Genomic DNA, 22,599 nt, shown 5'->3' on the forward strand with positions numbered 1-22,599 from the left:
GGCACAGGGACTATGGTGGTCTACTTAAAACATGTATTACAGGGAGAGGTTGAAAATGTCACTGAAAACACTTGCCAGTTAGTCAGCACATGCTCACAGTACACGTCCTGGTAATCTGTCTGGCTTTGTGAATGTTGACCTGTTTTAAGGTCTTACTCGCATCGGCTGTGAAGAGCGGGATCACAGTCTTCCGCATGCATGTTTCAGTGTTATTTGCCTCGAAGCGAGCATAGAAGTAGTTTAGCTCGTCTGGTAGGTTCGTGTCACTGGGCAGCTCTCGGCTGTGCTTCTCTTTGTAGTCTGTAATGGTTGGCCAGCCTTGCCACATCCTTCGAGTGTCAAAGCCGGTGTAGTACAATTCGATCTTAGTCCTGTATTGACGCTTTGCCTGTTTGATGATTCGTCGGGGGGCATCGTGGGATTTCTTATAATCTTTCGGGTTAGAGTCCCGCTACTTGAAAGTGGCAGCTCTAGCCTATAGCCCAGTGCAGATTTTGCGTGTAATCCATGGCTTCTGATTGGGGTGTGTACGTACAGTCGTACAGTGAACGTTTTCCTGTTTGCTTATGGCAGAATACAGCTCATTCAGTGCTGTCTTAGTGCCAGCATCAGTGTGTGGTGGTATGTAGACAGCTATGAAAAATACAGATGAAAACTCTCTAGGTAGATAGTGTCGTCTACAGCTTATCATGAGATACTCTACCTCAGGGTAGCAAAACCTCGAGACTTCCTTAGATATCGTGCACCAGCTGTTATTTACAAAAACACATAGTCTGCCTACCCTTGTCTTACCAGACACCGCTGTTCTGTCCTGCTGATACAGCGTATAACCAGCTAGCTGTATGTTGTCATCGTTCACCCACGACTCCGTGAAGCACAAGATATTACAGTTTTGAATGTCCCGTTGGTAGTTTAATCTTCCACGTAGGTCATCGATTTTTTTTTCTCCCAACAATTGCAAGTTTGCTAGCAGAATGAAAGTAAGAGTTTATTCGATCGCCTACGAATTCTCCGAAGGCAGCCCGCCCTCTGGCCCCTTTTTCTCCATCTTCTCTTCACACAAACGATGATGATCTGAGCCTGTTCCCGGGGAAGCAGTACATCATTCTCGTCGGACTCGTCGGATTCTGCCAGTACGTGGTGAGTAATCGCAGTTCTGATACGCAGAAGTTATTTTTGGTCATAAGACGGTAGCAGCAACATTACGTACAAAATAAGTCAAAGATGTTACAAACAATGCAAAGAAACGAACAAAAAACACAATTGGTTAGGGATATGTAAAACATCAGCCTTGTTCTCCGGCGCCATTTTGTCAGAATGGCGTATAGAACCACAAAGATGTAAATGTGGCATCATCACAAAAACAATGGCTTTTGGAGAGAAAAAAAGCAAACATTTTGCATACCTTTTAAGAGCACATGACTTGCGAGGCTCAGTGTATTTATTCATCCTGAAGTTTTTCGGTGCAGCAGGACATACCAAGGGGCTTCTGCTGTAGGTAAAAGAGACCCGGTCTTTTTGTTTAATAAAAATGACTAAAATGTTGATTCTGTGTAGTCGTTTGTGCTGACTGCGTTTTGGGATTTTTGAGAGTACTGGAGGTGTCTCTGTCGGTGCATGTTTGTAAGCCCTGTGTTGTGAGTGTTTGAGTATTCTGTTATCTTGTGTGTGTGTGTGTGTGAGAGAAAAAAGGAGTGTGGTAGTGAAAGGGTGTGTGTGTTAACATGAGGGTTTAGCTCTACATCTTTCTCTGTTCCAGACAGGGACATGGACTTTGATCATTATGTCAGTGGAGCTGCTGCTGCAGCTTTACCCCAGATGCCACTTCAAAGGCAGGTTGTCTGACCCCTTACTCTCCTTCTCACACACTACTCAGCAGTTTTCCCCTCAGACCATTCCTCTGTCATACACTGTCCTTCAACACACAACACACCAACATAAATCACTCCAACTCATCGTAGACCATGCATGGTAACGTTTATTCCAGACGTGCAGAAAGTTCACAATAGAGATGGAAACCAGCATATACATATGCTATCCAAAAGGGGAAAAAATCTGGACATAAAAAAAATAGACATGATTTTGAAAGTCACTGTTTTACTGACACAGAACAGCACGTATGCATCTCGCAGCAGACAGACGGTCAGAGAATGTGATAGAACAGTGCGGAAGGTGAGTGGGAACTATTTCATGTGATAGACAAATTACCATAAAAATGTGTCTTAAGTTGAATTTTGTGTCTTTGATGGCAGACTGAGTCACTGAATTTCCCCTGCTGGATTGGGGTCTCTCTCGCTCTCTCTCTCTGCCATTTGCTCTTACTGTATGACATAGAGCAGCCATCTACTTTCTCCCCAAAGTCAGGTTTCTAAAAGCACTTTAGGAGTGTGTGAGAAGTTTCCAGACTGAGGTGTGCCTGTTGCCCAAAGACGAGCATTAGAGCTCTTTAGACAGGGATCTTCAGCCCATCTGTCTAGTGAAGCACGCTGTGGCTACAGTAGCAATATGTGTTCATAGTTTGAATCCTCTAAAGGAGATCTCAAATGTTATGATGACCTATTTCACCAATTACAGGTTCTTTATCAATCATTTTAGATCTCTTTGAAGATTTTAAATTCAGGCCAAATAAATGCAATCAAATCATTATCATATAATTCTCTCTTTGGTCTCATTTGTGCAGCTAACACCTACATAAGCTCTTGATAATACAAGCAGTGGAATCAAGAACCATTGGCCAACTTAAAGTATTGAAATCTAATTGGAGTTCAGGAGAATGTTATGAGTAGTAATAAAAACATGAATATAAGTCCAAACAAGGGTGTTATGAAGGTTTTATAAGAGGTGTTATGAAGGTTTTATAAGAGGTGTTATGAAGGTTTTATAAGAGGTGTTATGAAGGTTTTATAAGAGGTGTTATGAAGGTTTTATAAGAGGTGTTATGACCTTGTAGTAAACATCTGAAGTGTGTCAATGTAACAGTCCTTTGTTGTGTTACCGTAGTGGAATCTGAACACTGACTTATTCCAGATGGCATAGTGGCACATTTGAATACAGACAGATTGGTGTGTTACAGTACATGTGCAGAGAGAACTGCTGCTAATCAATCAAACCTCAAAACAATGTTCCTTTAACATTACAGCAGGTCCTTACAGTGGCATCCAAAAACCTGGGTACTGTTTAGTCCTAAGCATGCCTATATAATATTGCACATATATATATATTTATATATATATATTCTTCATATAAATACACGTCATACTGATACAGCAGGGTGGCAATAGGTTAAGGATTTATGTTGGTCTCTGTCGTACTACAAAATGCATTCAGTCAAACAAGCTATGTTAACAGTCCCAGGTAATGAAACAAGGTACTGGAGTAGGGTGGGTTGTATTTTGGAGTGGAGCTAGGGGGTCCGTGGGTAAGGGGAGAGTGATTGATTGTTCTGACAAATTGCATATCCTCAGACGTATGCCCATGCTCTGGCATGGATGTTTGGAGAGGGGTTGGAGGGATGGGGAGGGTAGGCATGCACATTGATATAGTCAGACCCCTCCCACAGCAAGGCAGGGGAAAGGGGGGGGGGGTGTAATTCTGTTTCTGTGGAGTCCACAGTCAACCCACACAGGGCTGAAACACTAATTATGTACAACTCACTTAAGTCTCTAAGCACCTGGCATGTTTGATCCCAAAGTAAAAACACAAGACAAACAAATATGAATTCACAAACAAAATGAAAAAGGTTGGCTATCTACAGTCAAGTGGTCTCTTTTTTGTTGTAAAAAATCTACAAAATAAACAACATAAATTCAAAAACATCTCTGAATTGTGTTCCTTGGTCAAATATTACATCCTTCGCCAACCTATACCAGGAGGCAGCCATCTTAACTTAACAGTCTCTCAATCATCGCAGCTCAGCCCAACATACATTTTATACAAGTTGTGTAAATGGATATATTCATCTATATATATTTATATCTCTATAGTTGTATATGCTTTCAATCCAGGAGGTCAGGTCAACCAAGTATATTTTCAGATGATTATTCAACTGTCTTGACGTTTGTAGTCCAAAGCTTGGAGTTCATTTTCAAGGTCTCCTTCCATTCTTGATACAGAAAAGTTTATCACGTCATTCCTCTGTTCATCCCTCTCTCCTTAAATTTAAGAGTATTTTTTTTACTCCACAGAGAGTAGCGAGTTCCTCAAACCATAAGTCAACCGTCCAACTTTCTTTTAAAATACACTTTTTATATGAAGGATTTTATTTTTCGTCAAGCAAATGTTAGTGGAATCTAATGCATGCATATCTGGATATTTTGTGTTGCATTCATTTGCTACTGTATTTCCTACTCTTTAAACTTCTTAATTGTTTGCCTTATTTTTAATCTCCGAATCGGAACGGAATAGATTTTTTTCCCATGCAGCATCCTCTGCTTGGCTTGCAGCAGTGCTCTTGTTTCATGGTCTATACACTGGTCACTTGGTTACTGTTAGGGAAGAGAGAGGGGGGGAGGGGGAGAGAGAAAGGTTAAGGGTCCAGTCATTCCTACAGTATGGCAGACTGGTCTGTAGCTGAAACAGCAGGAGGGTTACTCTCCTTGCCACACAGCCAGCCTGCTATAGCTGCAGTCTTTAATCACTCCACACAGAGCTCAGAAATTTGCTGAGCTGACACACACACACTATCCAGTCATCAATGTGATTGATGACAGACTGGTTTATATATGTTAAAATATTACCTTGGAATTGTTATGCAGTATGTGTGCATGTGCTTATGCACTGCAGCGGTGTGTGTGCATGCATTACTTACCAGAGACCGTTACACAGACGACTATGGTGAGTATACCCAGGATTATGGAAACGACACTGAGGAGGCGAGCCAGTTTACCCAGTCTCTTTGCTCCGTCCATGTCACCCGACTGCAGGCTGTTTCTGGACTAGAGAGGAGAGGAGACACAACACCAGGTGTATTTACACCCTCACAGAGACACAACAGTCATGACACAATTTGAGTTCTTACATTTGTCATTTAGCAGACAATCTTATCCAGAGCGACCTAGTCAGAATTATAATCAAGTTGTGAACTTGAACTCAAATCTTGAACTATGATATCATTTGTCTCTCATGTATCTTGTAGTCTGATGTCTTATTTCCTGTCTGTATGACTTCTGCTCTTGTTGGACAAATGAATCTTACAACAACTGAAACACTTAAATCCATACAGAGATTCACTGGAACATATGGTTTAACTGCAATTTACAGCTTTAAACTTTTTCTCAAACATTCCTTGGACATGATTGAATTTGGACGTTTCACTCCGTCTCGATAAGTGTTTCACTGTGAAATGTATCACCTGCTAGTCCATCAATCCACAGAGAAATTGCTCTAAAAGCAATTTAACACGAACACTAACAGAGATTTCCTACAGCTCGACAGAATTTGGGACCATATCATTGCAGACCTGTAATTTATTTACCCTTTTGCCAGGTACTTTATTGAACATTTTATGATAACAACTTGACCAAGAGATTATTCTTGATGTACAAAGTATTTCCAATATTTAAAAATTACATTTAGGCCTATTCATTGATTGACAAACTTTGATAAAGGTTAAATGAAATAGAAAATGTGAAGTCTGCAGAGCCTATAGGTTGTTATTGGTTGAAGTTGATGAATAGTATAGTGTGGGCCTTACTGTAAATCACACAAGGCAGCTTTATACGGTACTATACAGTGCATTCGGAAAGTTACATTACAGCCTTCTAAAATTGATTAAATTGTTAGTTTTTTCAAATCAATCTACACGCAATACCCCATAATGACGAAGTAAAAACAGATTTTTGAGAAGGTAAAAAAATATTAAATATCATATTTACGTAAGTAGTCAACACCTTTGGCAGCGATTACAGCCTTGAGTCTTCTTGGGTACGATGCTACAAGCTTGGCACACCTGTATTTGGGGAGTTTCTTTCATTATTCTCTGCAGATCCTCTCAAGCTCTGTCAGGTTGGATGGGAAGCGTTGCTGCACAGCTATTTTTAAGTCTCTCTAGATATGTTCGATTGGGTTCAAATTTGGGCTCTGGCTGGATCACTAAAAGAGAATCAGAGACTTGTCCCGAAACCACTCCTGCGTTGTCTTGGCTGTGTGTTTAGGGTCGTTGTCCTGTTGGAAGGTGAACCTTCGCCCCAGTCTGAGTTCCTTAGCACTCAGGAGCAGGTTTTCATCAAGGATCTCTCTGTACTTTACTTATTCATATTTTCCTTGATCCTGACTAGTCTCCCAATCCCTGCAGCTGAAAAACATTCCCACAGCATGATGCTGCCACCACCATGATTCACCGTAGGGGTGGTGGCAGGTTTCCTCTAGACGTGACGCTTGGCATTTAGGACAAAGAGTTCAATCTTGGTTCCGTCAGACCAGAGAATCTTGTTTCTCATGGTCAGAGTGCCAAAAGGCACCTAAAGGAAACTCCAAACGGGCTGTCATGTGGTGGAGTGCTGCAGAGATGGTTGTCCTTCTGGAAGGTACTCCCATCTCCACAGAGGAATTCTGGAGCTCTGTCAGTGTGACCATCGGGTTCTTGGTCACCTCCCTGACCAAGGCCTTTCTTCACTGCTCAGTGTGTCCGGGCTCAGTTTTGATCCCTTTCCCTGATCTGTGCCTCGACACAATCCTGTCTCGGAGCTCTGCGGACAATTCCTTCGACCTCATGGCTTGGTTATTGCTCTGACATGCACTGTTAACTGTGGGACCTTATATAGACAGGTGTGTGCCTTTCCAAATCATGTCTAATCAATTTAATCTATCACAGGTGGACTCCAATCAACTTGTAGAAACATCTCAAGGATGATCAATGGAAACATGATGCACATGAGCAAAATATTTTGTCTCATAGCAAAGTGTCTGAAAGCTTAAGTAAGGTATTTCTGTTTATTTTGAATACATTTGCAAACATTACTAAACTTATTTTTGCTTTGTCATTATGGCGTATTGTGTGTAGATTGATACATTTTTAAATACATTTAATTACCCAGGCTTCCCTAGAACTTCCCCATCTATCTAAACACTTTCTTCCCCATCTCCTTGATAAGTCATTAATTTTTCTTTGGATGATCGTGACAAGTGACTAGTAGAAATCCCATAGTTGAGACCTGATTCGCTGCCCTCCTGACTGACCAAGAGACACAAAAGACAACTAACCTCTGATGATGTCACCAGGTTGCAATTACCCAGGTTTCCCTAGTACACCACATTTTCCCATTAACCCCTCACTGTTTCCACGGATGCAACACACACACACACACACACACACACACCACTATACTGCATTATGAAGATCAATAGTTGCAAACAGATCTCTACTCAACAGGCATCTCCTCGACACTCAGTGGCCAACCTCAGCCTCTTAGACTGGGTTAGAGTGGTATTATCTGCTTCTGTCATCACCACATCCAACAGCTTATAAACCAAAATCTAACCAATCATCTCAAAAATGATATAGGAAAACAACAAAATGCTAACTGCAGATATACTATTTGAGCATGAAACAAAAGTACTTCAAGAAGCATGTGGTTGCTGTCCGTGGTGCTGGACTGGCCTCTATGAGGGTCTATGTTTTCATTTATATTAAAGTCAGATCGGTTTAACCACACAATGGAGGAATGAAAGGACACCGTTTCAAAGTATTCTAACTGGGGGGAAATTACATAGCTGAATTCAATTAGTTTTTATTAAACCATGATGTCTGAGATGACTGGGGGCTCTGCTACAATGGTGATCTCACTTCTAGACTCTTTCTTCCCCATCTCCTTGATAATACTGATAATGCTTGATGTTAGAGCAGCGACTAGCTATGCTTAATGCTGTGTGCGTAGCGGCAGCCTCATTAAAATTCAGAACTCGGGGTGATAGCTATGTTTAAGAGCGGGCAAGGAGGAATAAAAATCATAATCATAAACACAACACTGTTGTTATTTTAGCTATGAATATTAAAAACATCCTCTGATGCTGTATGTCTTCATCAGGACTGATCCGGCACAGAACCCTTCAAATGAACCCATTCTTTCTGCTTAGCCCAGTGATACTATATTTACAGTCTGGTACAGTAACAGAGTCTACTGTTTCAATATGCTCTGTGGTATGAGTAACAACTGCAATGGTTGACCAATACATCAAAAAGGCATATACACAACAGTATATGTGCAAATTGCACAGCCCAGATATCAAAGTATAATATATAGGTAACTGCCAAAATAAAGGAAACACCAACAAAAACTTTCTTAATAGGGCGTTGGGTCACCAGGAGCCGCCAGAACAGCTTCAATGCTCCTTGGCATAGAACTGGAACTCTATTGGAGGGATGCAACACCATTCTTCCACAAGAAATTCCATAATTCTGTGTTTTGTTGATGGTGATGGAAAATGCTGTCTCAGGCGCCGCTCCATAATCTCCCAAAAGTGTTTAATTGGGTTAAGATCTGGTCTCTCTCACACACACACACACACACACACACACTTTAAACCCCCTGGGGCCTAGTGGTTAGAGAGTTGGACTTGTAACCGAAATGTTGCAAGATCGAATCCCTGAGCTGACAAGGTAAAAATCTGTTGTTCTGCCCCTGAACAAGGCAGTTAACCCATTGTTCCTAGGCCGTCATTGAAAACAGGAATTTGTTCTTAACTGATTTGCATAGTTAAATAAAGGTTAAATAAAAAAAGACCTATGCCCCTTTGAGACACCTCTTTCAAAGTCACAAACCTCTTCTTCTAGTCATTGTAGCCAAAATAATGGACAACAACATGATGTTAAATGCTTATTTAACTCTGGAACCACACCTGTGTGGAAGCACCTGCTTTGTATCCCTCATTTACTCAAATGTTTTCTTTATTTTGGCAGTTTCCTGTAGATATTCTCTTTTAAAGCCAGTGTAACACGAATCAATTTGGACACACTTTTTGTTGCAGTTGCAGGTTGAAAATGAAATCATCTCAAGCTATTTTACTGATACACGAAGTGACTCAAACACCATTGAGTCAGTACAATAGAGCATATTCATGAAGCTGGAGCCTTTGACACAAACATGACATGTTCAGATTTTAGTTCTCAGGTAGAACATCATTGTAGTTCAGTGGTACTGTAGAGCATTGTGTGAGCGAGCCATTGTTTCTGTGAAATAGTTTTGAACCATTGTGTTTCCCTGGTTATCCCCTGTTATGTGTGTGTAGGAAGAGCTCCCAGGATGACAGGTTTGTATGCTCAGGGTTGGGAGGAGGGACAGGGAGGGAGACAGGAGGGGGAGGGATGGAGCACTGGGAGAGACTCCGTCCATGGGGTATAGATGAGATTATACTTTTATCACTGCAGGAAGCAACACTCCTACCCTTCCCCCTCCCTCCTTCTTTCTCTCCCTCTCATCCCTCATTTCCTCTGTGCCCTTCATTCCTCCCCCTCCTCCCCTTTCCTGTCCTTCCTCCCTTCCCTTCTCCCTGTACCCATGAGTCTCCACGCTGCCTCTGTCTCTGCAGTGGGAACTCACAGTGCACTGGCAGTCAGAACAGCCTGGGTCAGAAACCACCAACCAATCGGCTGTATTCTCAGAAAGAGAAATTAGCTTAAGTTCTGGTGTGTGTGTTAGTAGCTGGGGGTAGGTGAGAAGGAGCCTTCAGTCGAGGTGACGGTTGTATTGATTTACAGGGAGAGGGAGACCTAGGGCTGTTGCGGTGACTGTATTACCGCTACACCGGCAGTCACGAGTCATGAAGGCAGTCAAATTCCACATGACCGTTTAGTCATGGTAATTAGGCTTCTCCAAGCTCTGATGCTGCTGATGGTCGTTAGTAGCCTACCAAACATGCTAACTGCCTGGTACTCAGCCCTCTATTGTCCCCTAATCACGCTACCATCAATGCTGTTTTCAAAAATCTAATCAAACACTTCATGAGAGCCCATGAGCTCATGTTGGCAACATTTCTATAGGCTATGAAATTGAGTGAGAAAACAGAGTGATGGCTGCTAATAAAAAGAGGAGGGTCCCCTCAGCTTTCTATAGGCTAGGCCTACTATATTTATTTCTCAACTTTCCTAATATTAAGCACATTGCTTATATTTACAACAGGAGTATAGACTACCTGTCCGGCATGAAAATTAACCATGTGAAAAGCGTCCTCCATTTGCTATTTAAGTGCATAGATGACATATTTCCCACTGCCCCTGTTTCAATACAGGTGCATGATAATGGTCCATTCTAAATCAAAACAAATGTCACACATACCTTATTTAGTGTATGTAAAGACCAGATTAAATCAAGAAAAGTCACTTGTCAATAATGGCCAGCGTAAAAAACAATGCCTTTTTTTGTGACTTTTCTAATCATAGTCACACACATAATGTAGACTAGCCCATAGGCCTATATGTTTTAAATAGGTTTGTATCACAACTAAAGTGGCTAAATAACTTCTTTAAATTAAGCACATTAATCCATTGGCATATATAAGCGGTGTGTGAGTTTGAGGAAGATCATTTTCACCATAAAAATGCACCACTATAATAAAAGCATTATTTGCATAATTGCACTTGCGGTCACTTTGATAATGGTGTTTTCCGCTAATGGAACATTCGCGCTTATAGCCTACTATCTTGTGCGCATTGCTGCGCTTATAATGTGAAGAAATAGCCTAATCGTTCTTTCAATATGCACCTCGGAATTGGATAAGGACCCGCGCAGTTGCATCCCCAAAGTCTTTTTTTTAGGGTGCATTACGGCCACAAAGGGGATGCCGCCGTGAAATTCGAAGCATTATCAGGTGCTTGTCAAATTGTGAATGAGAGACTATTTGAGTGTGTACAGCCTTTCAAGTGATTTTTTTCAAATCATCATTCGAGTCTCATCATGCAGCCTTACAATGTATTAGAAATCTAAACATATAGCCCAACGTTTGTAGAACAACTAAAGTTACATAAATAACTCTAAATGAAGCATATAAGAGTACCTGTTTCTTTGTTAACCGCTCAACACAGAATAGCCGCACGTGCGCACTCCCTCAAATCATTTGGAGAAAATATGTATATTTTATTCAGCATTGTTCTATTGTATTATTTATACTACAAAATAATATTTAAAAAAATGCCACAGAATTATGAGCAAATCTTGTCTGCTAAATGAACTAGTGTAGCCCACAGCCATTTGGCATAGCCACATCAGGACAACTCAGAGTATACTATTATTTTCTTCTGAAATAGACTACATTTTCTTCATATCATGCTTCTTTAGACCTATCTAAATTAAATAATGAATTTATTGTGAAGGTGTAGGCTATATTACATGGACTTATTAGACAAGGCTTATGTGGAAGCCAGGAGATGCTAAATGTGTTTATGTTCATTAACGGTCAATTACCGTAAGAACAACAGTTATTTGCGTGACAATTACCTGCTGACGAAATGACGTGACCGCCACAGCCCTAGGAAGACTTGTTCATATTTTCCTGATGAATGTGAAATTCAGCAAAAACCTGGCCTCTTGTCCCACATATGTGATTGTCGTTCTGCAGCACAACCCGGTAAGCCCACATGATAAACAAACACACACACACACACACACACACACACACATCCCCTCCCCAGCTCTGCAGTTGTTCCCACTGCAGTTGAGGATGGAGAGCGAGAGAGCGATGAAGAAAGGGAAAGAAAGAGGGAGGAGGTGGAGAGCTGTGAGTCTCTAAAAAAGTGCTCTCCCTCCCTCCAGCCTGCTGCTGTCATTAATAATGAGGAGTGTGGTTGCAGGGATGGGATTAGCCTGGAGGAGAGGAGATCTACTGTACTGTAGGGAGGGCCTGCCAGGACAGTGTGTGTTCGTGCGTGTGTGCATGAGGGTTGGGGCTCAATTCATATTGAAGGCAGTCAATTCAAGAAGTAAACTAAAATTACAATTAAATAATCGAAGAAAGGGCATTTATTTTCAATGACTTCTCAATGAACTGAAAAGTAGAAGCAATTTTTATTCAAATCACTTCCTGAATTGAATGCCTTCAATTCGAATTGAGCCCAACCCTGGTGTGTGTGTGCGTGCCCGTGTGTATTCAGATAACTCTAAAATGTTTCCTCCCCCGCCCCCCATCCCCCCCCCCCCCTCCTTGAAGTAATCCCTGATCTAACATGATCTGATAGGCGAGATTGAGAGTTCCACTACGACCTAATTTCTACCAATCTAGTCACATCAGATTAGTGACCACTTTAAGGGAGGAAGGACAGTAGGATACATTTCCACAGTATTGGAACAGAGCCCAAGGTCAGGGCAGGGGTAGGAAACCCTGGTGTGTAAGAGTTCACTGAAACACCTCATTCAACAACTTTAGTTATATGTTACGTCCCTGAAAATATCACTGATCTTAACCACATTCTATTGGTTGAAGTCGGAAGTTTACGTACACCTTAGCCAAATACATTTAAACTCAGTCTTTCACAATTCCTGACATTTAATCCTAGTAAAAATTCCCTGTTTTAGGTCAGTTAGGATCACCACTTAATTTTAAGAATGTGAAATGTCAAAATAATAGTAGAGAGAATTACTTATTTCAGCTTTCATTTCTTTCATCACATTCCCATTGGGTCAGAAGTTTAAATACAATAGGGTAGCCTTCCACAAGCTTCCCACAATAAATTGGGTGAATTTTGGCCCATTCCTCCTGACAGAGCTGGTGTATCTGAGTCATGTTTGTAGGCCTCCTTGCTCGCACACGCTTTTTCAGTTCTGCCCACAAATGTTCTATAGGATTGAGGTCAGGGCTTTGTGTTAGCCACTCCAATACCTTGACTTTGTTGTCCTTAAGCCATTTTGCCTCAACTTTGGAAATATGCTTGGGGTCATTGTCCATTTGGAAGACCCATTTACGACCAATCTTTAACTTCCCCTGACTGATGTCTTGAGATGTTGCTTCAATATATCCACATAATTTTCCATCCTCATGATGCCATCTATTTTGTGAAGTGCACCAGTCCCTCCTGCAGCAAAGCACCCCCACAACATGATGCTGCCACCCCCGTGATTCACGGTTGGGATGGTGTTCTTCGGCTTGCAAGCCTCCCCCTTTTTCCTCCAAACATAACAATGGTCATTATGGCCAAACAGTTCTGTTTTTGTTTCATCAGACCGGACATTTCTCCAAAAAGTACGATCTTTGTGCAGTTGCAAACCCTAGTCTGACTTTTTTATGGCGGTTTTGGAGCAGTGGCTTCTTCCTTGCTGAGTGGCCTTTCAGGTTATGTCGATATAGGACTCGTTTTACTGTGATATAGATGCTTTTGTACCTGTTTCGTCTAGCATCTTCACAATGTCCTTTACTGTTGTTCTGGGATTTATTTGCATTTCTCGCACCAAAGTATGTTAATCTCTAGGAGACAGAACACATCTCCTTCCTGAGCGGTATGACGGCTGCGTGGTCCCATGGTGTTTATACTTGCGTACTATTGTTTGTACAGATGAACGTTTGGAAATTGCTCCCAAGGATGAGCCAGACATGTAGAGGTCTACCATTTTTTTCTGAGGTCTTGGCTGATTTCTTTTGATGTCCAGCAAAGAGGCACTGAGTTTGAAGGTAGGCCTTGAAATACATTCACAGGTACACCTCCAATTGACTCAAATTATGTCAATTAGCCTATCAGAAGCTTCTAAAGCCATGACATCATTTTCTGGAATCTTCCAAGCTGTTTAAAGGCACAGTCAACTTAGTGTATGTAAACTTCTGACCCACTGGAATTGTGATACAGTGAATGATAAGTGAAATAATCTGTCTGTAAACAATTGTTGGAAAAATAACTTGTGTCATGCACAAAGTAGATGTCCTAACCGACTTGCCAAAACTATAGTATGTTAACAAGAAATTTGTGGAGTGGTTGAAAAATGAGTTTTAATGACTCCAACCTAAGTGTATGTAAACTTCCGACTTCAACTGTGTCTAAAAACAATTGGTTTGATTTTTGCAATTAATTTACCATTCGCATAATTGTTGTGATTGGTACCTGAACTTATAGGACGCCATGTTAAGAGACCACTGATCTGACCAAGTAAAATTGGTGAAAACAATGTTTCTACCCTTCTGTTTCCAAAGGACAGATTAAGCCTACTGTAGTTCAGGACTGAAAAGCAAGCTCAATGGAAAATTACCATTTAAAATGTCCAGGTTAAATGTTGTTGATCAATTGTCATTGAAAATGCCCAGATTAAAGGTTAAATTTTGTTAAAAAATGTAGTACGATGTAATAGTTTGTAGTACTCTTTCAGTAGGCCTACTTCGCAATGGCTAAATTTCTGCTACATCGCTGGAGCATGTTATGAGTCTATCTATACAAAATGATCTAATACCTTAGTCCTCTAACTGCGGTCAAGCTTTGCCTAAGCACTGAATACCCATTTTCCTGTATCTGCACTGTCATTGCTCTACATTCAGTATCACACCCCTTCTGTTAACATCAGGTGTCCTTTCCAAGCTTTCTGAGGGAACGCTGACTTCAAATCTACCCAACGTAGCAGCTGCACAAGATGACTAATTAGCCATTTAGAAACACAAACACACACGGCTCCCCCTTCCAACACCTAAACAGAAAGAGAGAAAGATCCATTGGGCTGGAGACTGAAGCCCATACCAGTTTGGGCCTAGCAGTCAGTCCCATTAGCTGGAGAGGCCTGCACAGCCAATAAAAAAATATAGCCCTGCGTCTCTCTGCCTCTCCACTCCACATAATTGACTCCACGTCTTCTGTGTCTGCCAGCCGCAACCTCAATACCAGTGGCTATCCGTACAGCTGTCTTACATCTGTTAAGCCTACCTTGCTTTTCTACCTGCAGATCAGCATGAGTTGCCCATTGGTGGTCATACAAGATTCAGACCCTTTCCCTTTTGCACATTTTTTTAACGTTACAACCAAAACATGCGGACTCTCCTTCACTGCAGCCGACGTGAGGAAAACATTTAAACGTGTCAACCCTCGCAAGGCTGCAGGCCCAGACGGCATCCCCAGCCACGCCCTCAGAGCATGCGCAGACCAGCTGGCTGGTGTGTTTACGGACATTTTCAATCAATCCCTATCCCAGTCTGTTGTTCCCACATGCTTCAAGAGGGCCACCATTGTTCCTGTTCCCAAGAAAGCTAAGGTAACTGAGCTAAACGACTACCGCGCCGTAGCACTCACCTCCGTCATCATGAAGTGCTTTGAGAGACTAGTCAAGGACCATATCACCTCCACCCTACCTGACACCCTAGACCCACTCCAATTTGCTTACCGCCCAAATAGGTCCACAGACGATGCAATCTCAACCACACTGCACACTGCCCTAACCCATCTGGACAAGAGGAATACCTATGTGAGAATGCTGTTCATCGATTTACAGCTCGGCATTTAACACCATAGTGCCCTCCAAGCTCGTCATCAAGCTCGAGACCCTGGGTCTCGACCCCGCCCTGTGCAACTGGGTACTGGACTTCCTGACGGGCCGCCCCCAGGTGGTGAGGGTAGGCAACAACATCTCCACCCCGCTGATCCTCAACACTGGGGCCCCACAAGGGTGCGTTCTGAGCCCTCTCCTGTACTCCCTGTTCACCCACGACTGCATGGCCACGCACGCCTCCAACTCAATCATCAAGTTTGCGGACGACACAACAGTGGTAGGCTTGATTACCAACAACGACGAGACGGCCTACAGGGAGGAGGTGAGGGCCCTCGGAGTGTGGTGTCAGGAAAATAACCTCACACTCAACGTCAACAAAACTAAGGAGATGATTGTGGACTTCAGGAAACAGCAGAGGGAACACCCCGCTATCCACATCGATGGAACAGTAGTGGAGAGGGTAGTAAGTTTTAAGTTCCTCGGCGTACACATCACAGACAAACTGAATTGGTCCACCCACACAGACAGCATCGTGAAGAAGGCGCAGCAGCGCCTCTTCAACCTCATGAGGCTGAAGAAATTTGGCTTGTCACCAAAAGCACTCACAAACTTCTACAGATGCACAATCGAGAGCATCCTGTCGGGCTGTATCACTGCCTGGTACGGCAACTACTCCGCCCACAACCGCAAGGCTCTCCAGAGGGTAGTGAGGTCTGCACAACGCATCACCGGGGGCAAACTACCTGCCCTCCAGGACAGCTACACCGCCCGATGTCACAGGAAGGCCATAAAGATCATCAAGGACAACAACCACCCGAGCCACTGCCTGTTCACCCCGCTATCATCCAGAAGGCGAGGTCAGTACAGGTGCATCAAAGCTGGGACCGAGAGACTGAAAAACAGCTTCTATCTCAAGGCCATCAGACTGTTAAACAGCCACCACTAACATTGCGTGGCTGCTGCTAACACACTGACTCAACTCCAGCCACTTTAATAATGGGAATTGATGGGAAATTATGTAAAATATATCACTAGCCACTTTAAACAATGCTACCTAATATAATGTTTACATACCCTACATTATTCATCTCATATGTATATGTATATACTGTACTCTATATCATCTACTGCATCTTTATGTAATACATGTATCACTAGCCACTTTAACTATGCCACTTTGTTTACATACTCATCTCATATGTATATACTGTACTCAATACCATCTACTGTATCTTGCCTATGCCGCTCTGTACCATCACTCATTCATATATCCTTATGTACATATTCTTTATCCCCTTACACTGTGTATAAGACAGTAGTTTTGGAATTGTTAGCTAGATTACTTGTTGGTTATTACTGCATTGTCGGAACTAGAAGTACAAGCATTTCGCTACACTCGCATTAACATCTGCTAACCATGTGTATGTGACAAATAAAATTTGATTTGATTTATTCTAAAATGAATTACATAAAAATTGTTCTCATCAATCTACACACAATACCCCATAATGACAAAGTGAAAACAGGCTTTTAGAAATGTTTGTAAATGTATTACAAACAAAAAATGAAATACATGATATAGTTAACTATTCAGACCCTTTCCAATGAGACTTGAAGTTGAGCTCAGGTGCATCCTGTTTCCATTGATCATCCTTGAAATGTTTCAACAAGTTGATTGAAGTCCACCTGTGCTAAATGCAATTGATTGGACATGATTGGGAAAGGCACACACCTGTCTATATAAAGTCCCACAGTTAACAGTGCATGTCAGAGCAAAAACCAAGCCATGAGCTCGAATGAATTTTCCATAGAGCGCCGAGACAGCATAGTGTCAAGGCACAGATCTGGGGAAGGGCACCAAACAATGTCTGCAGCATTGAAGGTCCCCAAGAACACAGTGGCCCCTATCATTCTTAAATGGAAGAATGTGGAACCACCAAGACTCTTCCTAGAGCTGTCTGCCTGGCCAAACTGAGCAATCAGGGGAGAAGGGCCTTGGTCAGGGAAATGACCAAGAACCCGATGGTCATTCTAACTGAGCTCCAGAGTTTCTCTGTGGAGATGGGAGAACCTTCCAGAAGGACAACCATCTTTGCAGCACTCCAACAATCAGGCCTTTATGGTAGTGGCCAGAAGGATACTACTCCTCAGTAAAAGACACATGTCAGCCCGCTTGGAGTTAGCCAAAAGGCACCTAAAGACTCTCAGACCATGAGAAATAAGATACTTTGGTCTGATGAAGCCAAGATTAAACTCTTTGTCCTGAATGCCAAGAGTGTGCAAAGCTTGCTCCCCTCGGGACTGAGAGGATGTTTATCAGAGCTGCGTAACTGGCTAACTGCTGAAATTTGCCCTCTGCAGAAAGGCTCAATTGACTTCTCTCACCTGCTATTGAGTTAGTGGCCATCTCTGGTTTCTGCCCCTTCCCTCTCTTCTCTTCCCTCTCTTTCTCTCCCTCCCTCTGTCTCACTGGGAGTGTCTTTGCTGAGACTGAGGAACAGTTGTTAATGCCAAAGACTTCAGTTAGGATGCTGGGTCTATTGGAGAGAACTGTTGTCAGAACTGCCATGTTCTGTAAAAATGTTTGTTAATTATTCTGTGCTGTCCATGTCATTGAGTCAGAGGTAGTTCAGGGTTCAATGAAATGTCTTCTACTTGTCTGCAAGTCCAAAGATAGAAGACACCTGAGCCCAATCTGGTTCTTCACACCTGGCTACAGCCACTTTTACCTGGACCAAACTTGTCTTATTAGAACACTAGCATATAAAATGTAGCCTGCTGTAAGTACAGACACCAACATGTAGGCCAGTCACGGGCTCCGTGCAAGATGTCGGTCAGTGCAGATCATTTGTTTTGGTAGCTGAAGGAATTATTGGATTTCCTTACCCAAATATGACCACTGGGTAATTTATACGGTCATAAAACCCCGTATGAATATGGTTTAGTTTGTTTACCAAAATAATTGATTACTTTCTGCAAGTTATTCACCTCTAAAACTAAGTTTGCGACAACACTAGATGCGCCATAGTGCGCTATCGTGCATACATTAATTTTGTCCCCCTACACCAAACGCAATAAAGACACACAGGTAGGTCGAAAGCATTAAACATGTATGGCAATTTAGCTAGTTAGCTTGCACTTGCTAGCTAATTTGTCATATTTAGCTAGCTTGCTGTTGCTAGCTAATTTGTTGTGGGATATTAACATTGAATTGTTATTTTACCTGAAATGCACAAGGTCCTCTAACCGACAATTAATCCACACATAAAACGGCCAACCGAATCGTTTCTAGTCATCTCTCCTCCTTCCAGGCTTTTTCATCTTTTAACTTATATGGTGATTGGCATCTACACTTTCATAGTATTACCACGACAACCGACAAAACATTTCGTCTTTCAATCACCCACGTGGGTATAACCAATGAGGAGATGGCACGTGGGTACCTGCTTTTATAAACCAATGAGGAGATGGGAGAGGCAGGACCTGCAGCGCGATCTGCGTCAGAAATAGGAATGACTTCTATTTCAGCCCTTGGCAACGCAGACGCTCGTTGGTGCGCGCAAGCAGTGTGAGTGCAATAATTGAATAACATGGATTTCTACATTTATTTTGCGATGCTCGCACACGCGACGTGCCCTGTCTGGTCAGCATGTAAGGCTATTTTCCTGTATTGCAAACGGTTTAATGCAGACTTTTACTTTCTACAAGAGACACATTCTTGTTCTTCCGATCTTTTTTTAAAATCTTTTTTTAAAATCTTTCTATGGGGTAATGATATCTGGTTATCATATGGCATCAACCACTCTGCAGGTGTAGCAGTTTTAAGAAGTGCATTTAAAGGTCATCAGTTGTAAGACTCACCACTCTGGACGTTGGTTAATTTTAACAGTGAATATCAACAGTGAAATGTTTTTATTAGGGAATATTTATGCATCCAACAACAAACAAAACAACAGTATATTTTTTCAAGAATTTGAAGAAGAGATTAATACAGTTATAGGTGTATTTCAGGATATCCAAATTATCTTAGGTGGAGATTTTACTTCTTTATCTAATGTGATGATTGACAGATATCCCCCTCCTAACAGATCCAGCATTGTTAATCTTGAGTTTAATAACCTATGTCTTGGATTAGTCGATATTTGGAGATCTAAATGTCCTGATAAAAAGGACTTCACTTGGCGAAACAAGGACATGTCCAGACAGTCAAGAATTTACTTCTGGTTGATTTCTAATTCCTTAGATAATTCTGTAGTCAATTGAACCATCAATTCTTACTGATCATAAAGTTATATTCTTATAACTTTAAATATTAATGGATCTGAAGTTAAACCGAATCGGAATTATTGGAAACTCAATAGTAGACTGTTGGAAGATGATCATTTCAAGATGAATGCCAAAGATATTATACAAGACAATTGGAGGAAAGCCACACTATTTAAGTCTTGTGGGAAATATTGGGAATTAATGAAGTATGAAATAAGACAAACAGCCATGAAGAGAGGTAAATAAATGGCTGAACTTAAAAGATTGAGGGAAGAAACTTGTTAAGGAAATACTTTCTCTAATCTCTATGGAGGACCTTGATGAATAAGGAAAGGCTCAGTTATTATCTTTACAACTAGAAATGAACTGAATGTATGAAGAGAGAGCAAAAGGGGCATTTGTAAGATCAAGAAGGAGATGGTTGGAGGAAGGTGAAAAAATACAAAATACTTTTACAATTTAGAAAGAAAGAATTCTGAATTTACATCTATTCATAAGCTTAATATAGAAACAACAAAGAAAATGAAAACCCCAAAGATATTCAAAATATGTTTCAGAATTCTATGGTAACCTTTATACCAGTAATGCCTGTCCTACTAGTGACGTATCTGCCTTTCTAGACTCTGTCTAAGACTATACAAAATTCATAGATGAAGACTTCTAAAAGTCTTGTGATGAAATGATTTATATCAATGAAATAAAAAAATGTATCAGCAAGTTAAAAGAGAATGTCTCCAGGGAATTATGTCATTATTAGTGAATTCTATAAATATTTTCAGGAGGATATTATTGAATTTATATTTAATGATTTCAGGCAATTGATTTAGCGGTCCTGCCTGTTTCTATGACACAAGGCCTAATTTCTGTAATACCCAAACTAAACAAAGATTCTATGATGTTAGAAAATTGGAGACCAATCACATTAATGAACAATGATGGAAAGCTACTTGCATCCATCTTTGCAGAAAGACTTAAAAAAGGTCTTGACCAAATCATTGATGATACCCAGTCTGGTTTTATGAACAGCAGGCATATACATTGGGGAGAACAAGTATTTGATACACTGCTGATTTTGCAGGTTTTCCTACTTACAAAGCATGTAGGGGTCTGTAATTTTTTATCATAGGTACACTTCAACTGTGAGAGACGGAATCTAAAACAAAAATCCAGAAAATCACATTGTATGATTTTTAAGTAATTAATTAGCATTTTATTGCATGACATAAGTATTTGATACATCAGAAAAGCAGAACTTAATATTTGGTACAGAAACCTTTGTTTGCAATTACAGAGATCATACGTAGTTCTTGACCAGGTTTGCACACACTGCAGCAGGGATTTTGGCCCACTCCTCCATACAGACCTTCTCCAGATCCTTCAGGTTTCAGGGCTGTCGCTGGGCAATACGGACTTTCAGCTCCCTCCAAAGATTTTCTATTGGGTTCAGGTCTGGAGACTGGTTAGGCCACTCCAGGACCTTGAGATGCTTCTTACGGAGCCACTCCTTGCTGGAAGACCCAGCCACGACCCATCTTCAATGCTCTTACTGAGGGAAGGAGGTTGTTGGCCAAGATCTCGCGATACATTGCCCCATCCATCCTCCCCTCAATACGGTGCAGTAGTCCTGTCCCCTTTGCAGAAAAGCATCCCCAAAGAATGATGTTTCCACCTCCATGCTTCACGGTTGGGATGGTGTTCTTGGGGTTGTACTCATCCTTCTTCTTCCTCCAAACACGGCGAGTGGAGTTTAGACCAAAAAACTTGATTTTTGTCTCATCAGACCACATGACCTTCTCCCATTCCTCCTCTGGATCATCCAGATGGTCATTGGCAAACTTCAGACGGGCCTGGACATGCGCTGGCTTGACCAGAGGGACCTTGCGTGCGCTGCAGGTTTTTCATCCATGACGGCGTAGTGTGTTACTAATGGTTTTCTTTGAGACTGTGGTCCAAGCTCTCTTCAGGTCATTGACCAGGTCCTGCCGTGTAGTTCTGAGCTGATCCCTCACCTTCCTCATGATCATTGATGCCCCACGAGGTGAGATCTTGCATGGAGCCCCAGACCGAGGGTGATTGACCGTCATCTTGAACTTCTTCCATTTTCTAATAATTGCGCCAACAGTTGTTGCCTTCTCACTAAGCTGCTTGCCTATTGTCCTGTAGCCCATCCCAGCCTTGCGCAGGTCTACAATTTTATCCCTGATGTCCTTACACAGCTCTCTGGTCTTGGCCATTGTGGAGAGGTTGGAGTCTGTTTGATTGAGTGTGTGGACAGGTGTCTTTTATACAGGTAATGAGTTCAAACAGGTACAGTTAATACAGGTAATGAGTGGAGAACAGGCAGGCTTCTTAAAGAAAAACTAACAGGTCTGTGAGAGACGTAATTCTTACTGGTTGGTAGGTGATCAAATACTTATGTCATGCAATAAAATGCTAATTAATTACTTAAAAATCATACAATGGAATTGTCTGGATTTTTGTTTTAGATTCTGTCTCCCACAGTTGAAGTGTACCTATGATAAAAAATTACAGACCTCTACATGCTTTGTAAGTAGGGAAAATCTGCAAAATTGGCAGTGTATCAAATACTTGTTCTCCCCACTGTATGTAATAATATTCGACTAGTATTGGACTTGATAGACTACAATGAGCACATTATGGAACATAATCAACAATGCTTGACTCAGGGAGGAGGATGCCCCTGCCATGCATAGTCCCATGGGATGTTGGCTATCATCAAGGCAACTCCTATGACTAATTGGGAATGGGACGCAAGCGTAGGATTGATCACCCTGTCGCTGGCCGCCTTTGGGGAGGGTGTATAGTATGAAAGGCCGAAACACCCTAGGCACCAAAGGTACACTACTGACGATGCGCTCCCCAAATTTCACCAGGCTCACTGTTCATTAACTCTTGGAAGTGCTTGCACAAAGGATAGTAACATCTCATC

At 41.8% G+C, this 22,599-nt stretch overlaps 1 protein-coding gene across 1 annotated transcript in view; it reads right to left on the reverse strand.

The window, feature by feature from the left end:
- Nucleotides 1-1,952: 1,952 nt before the first annotated feature.
- The window catches only part of LOC110507691 (trafficking regulator of GLUT4 1), a 32,748-nt gene continuing 12,101 nt past the window's right edge, over nucleotides 1,953-22,599 (reverse strand). The window contains exons 2-3 of the mRNA XM_021587844.2: nucleotides 4,808-4,934; nucleotides 1,953-4,484 (exon numbers count right to left, since the gene is read on the reverse strand). Coding sequence (XP_021443519.1) covers nucleotides 4,474-4,484; nucleotides 4,808-4,934 — 138 coding nt within the window. The 3' untranslated portion in view covers nucleotides 1,953-4,473. The remainder of the gene's footprint in view (nucleotides 4,485-4,807; nucleotides 4,935-22,599) is intronic.

The sequence above is a fragment of the Oncorhynchus mykiss genome, chromosome 27 (assembly GCF_013265735.2).
Source record: "Oncorhynchus mykiss isolate Arlee chromosome 27, USDA_OmykA_1.1, whole genome shotgun sequence".
Classification (NCBI taxonomy): domain Eukaryota; kingdom Metazoa; phylum Chordata; class Actinopteri; order Salmoniformes; family Salmonidae; genus Oncorhynchus; species Oncorhynchus mykiss.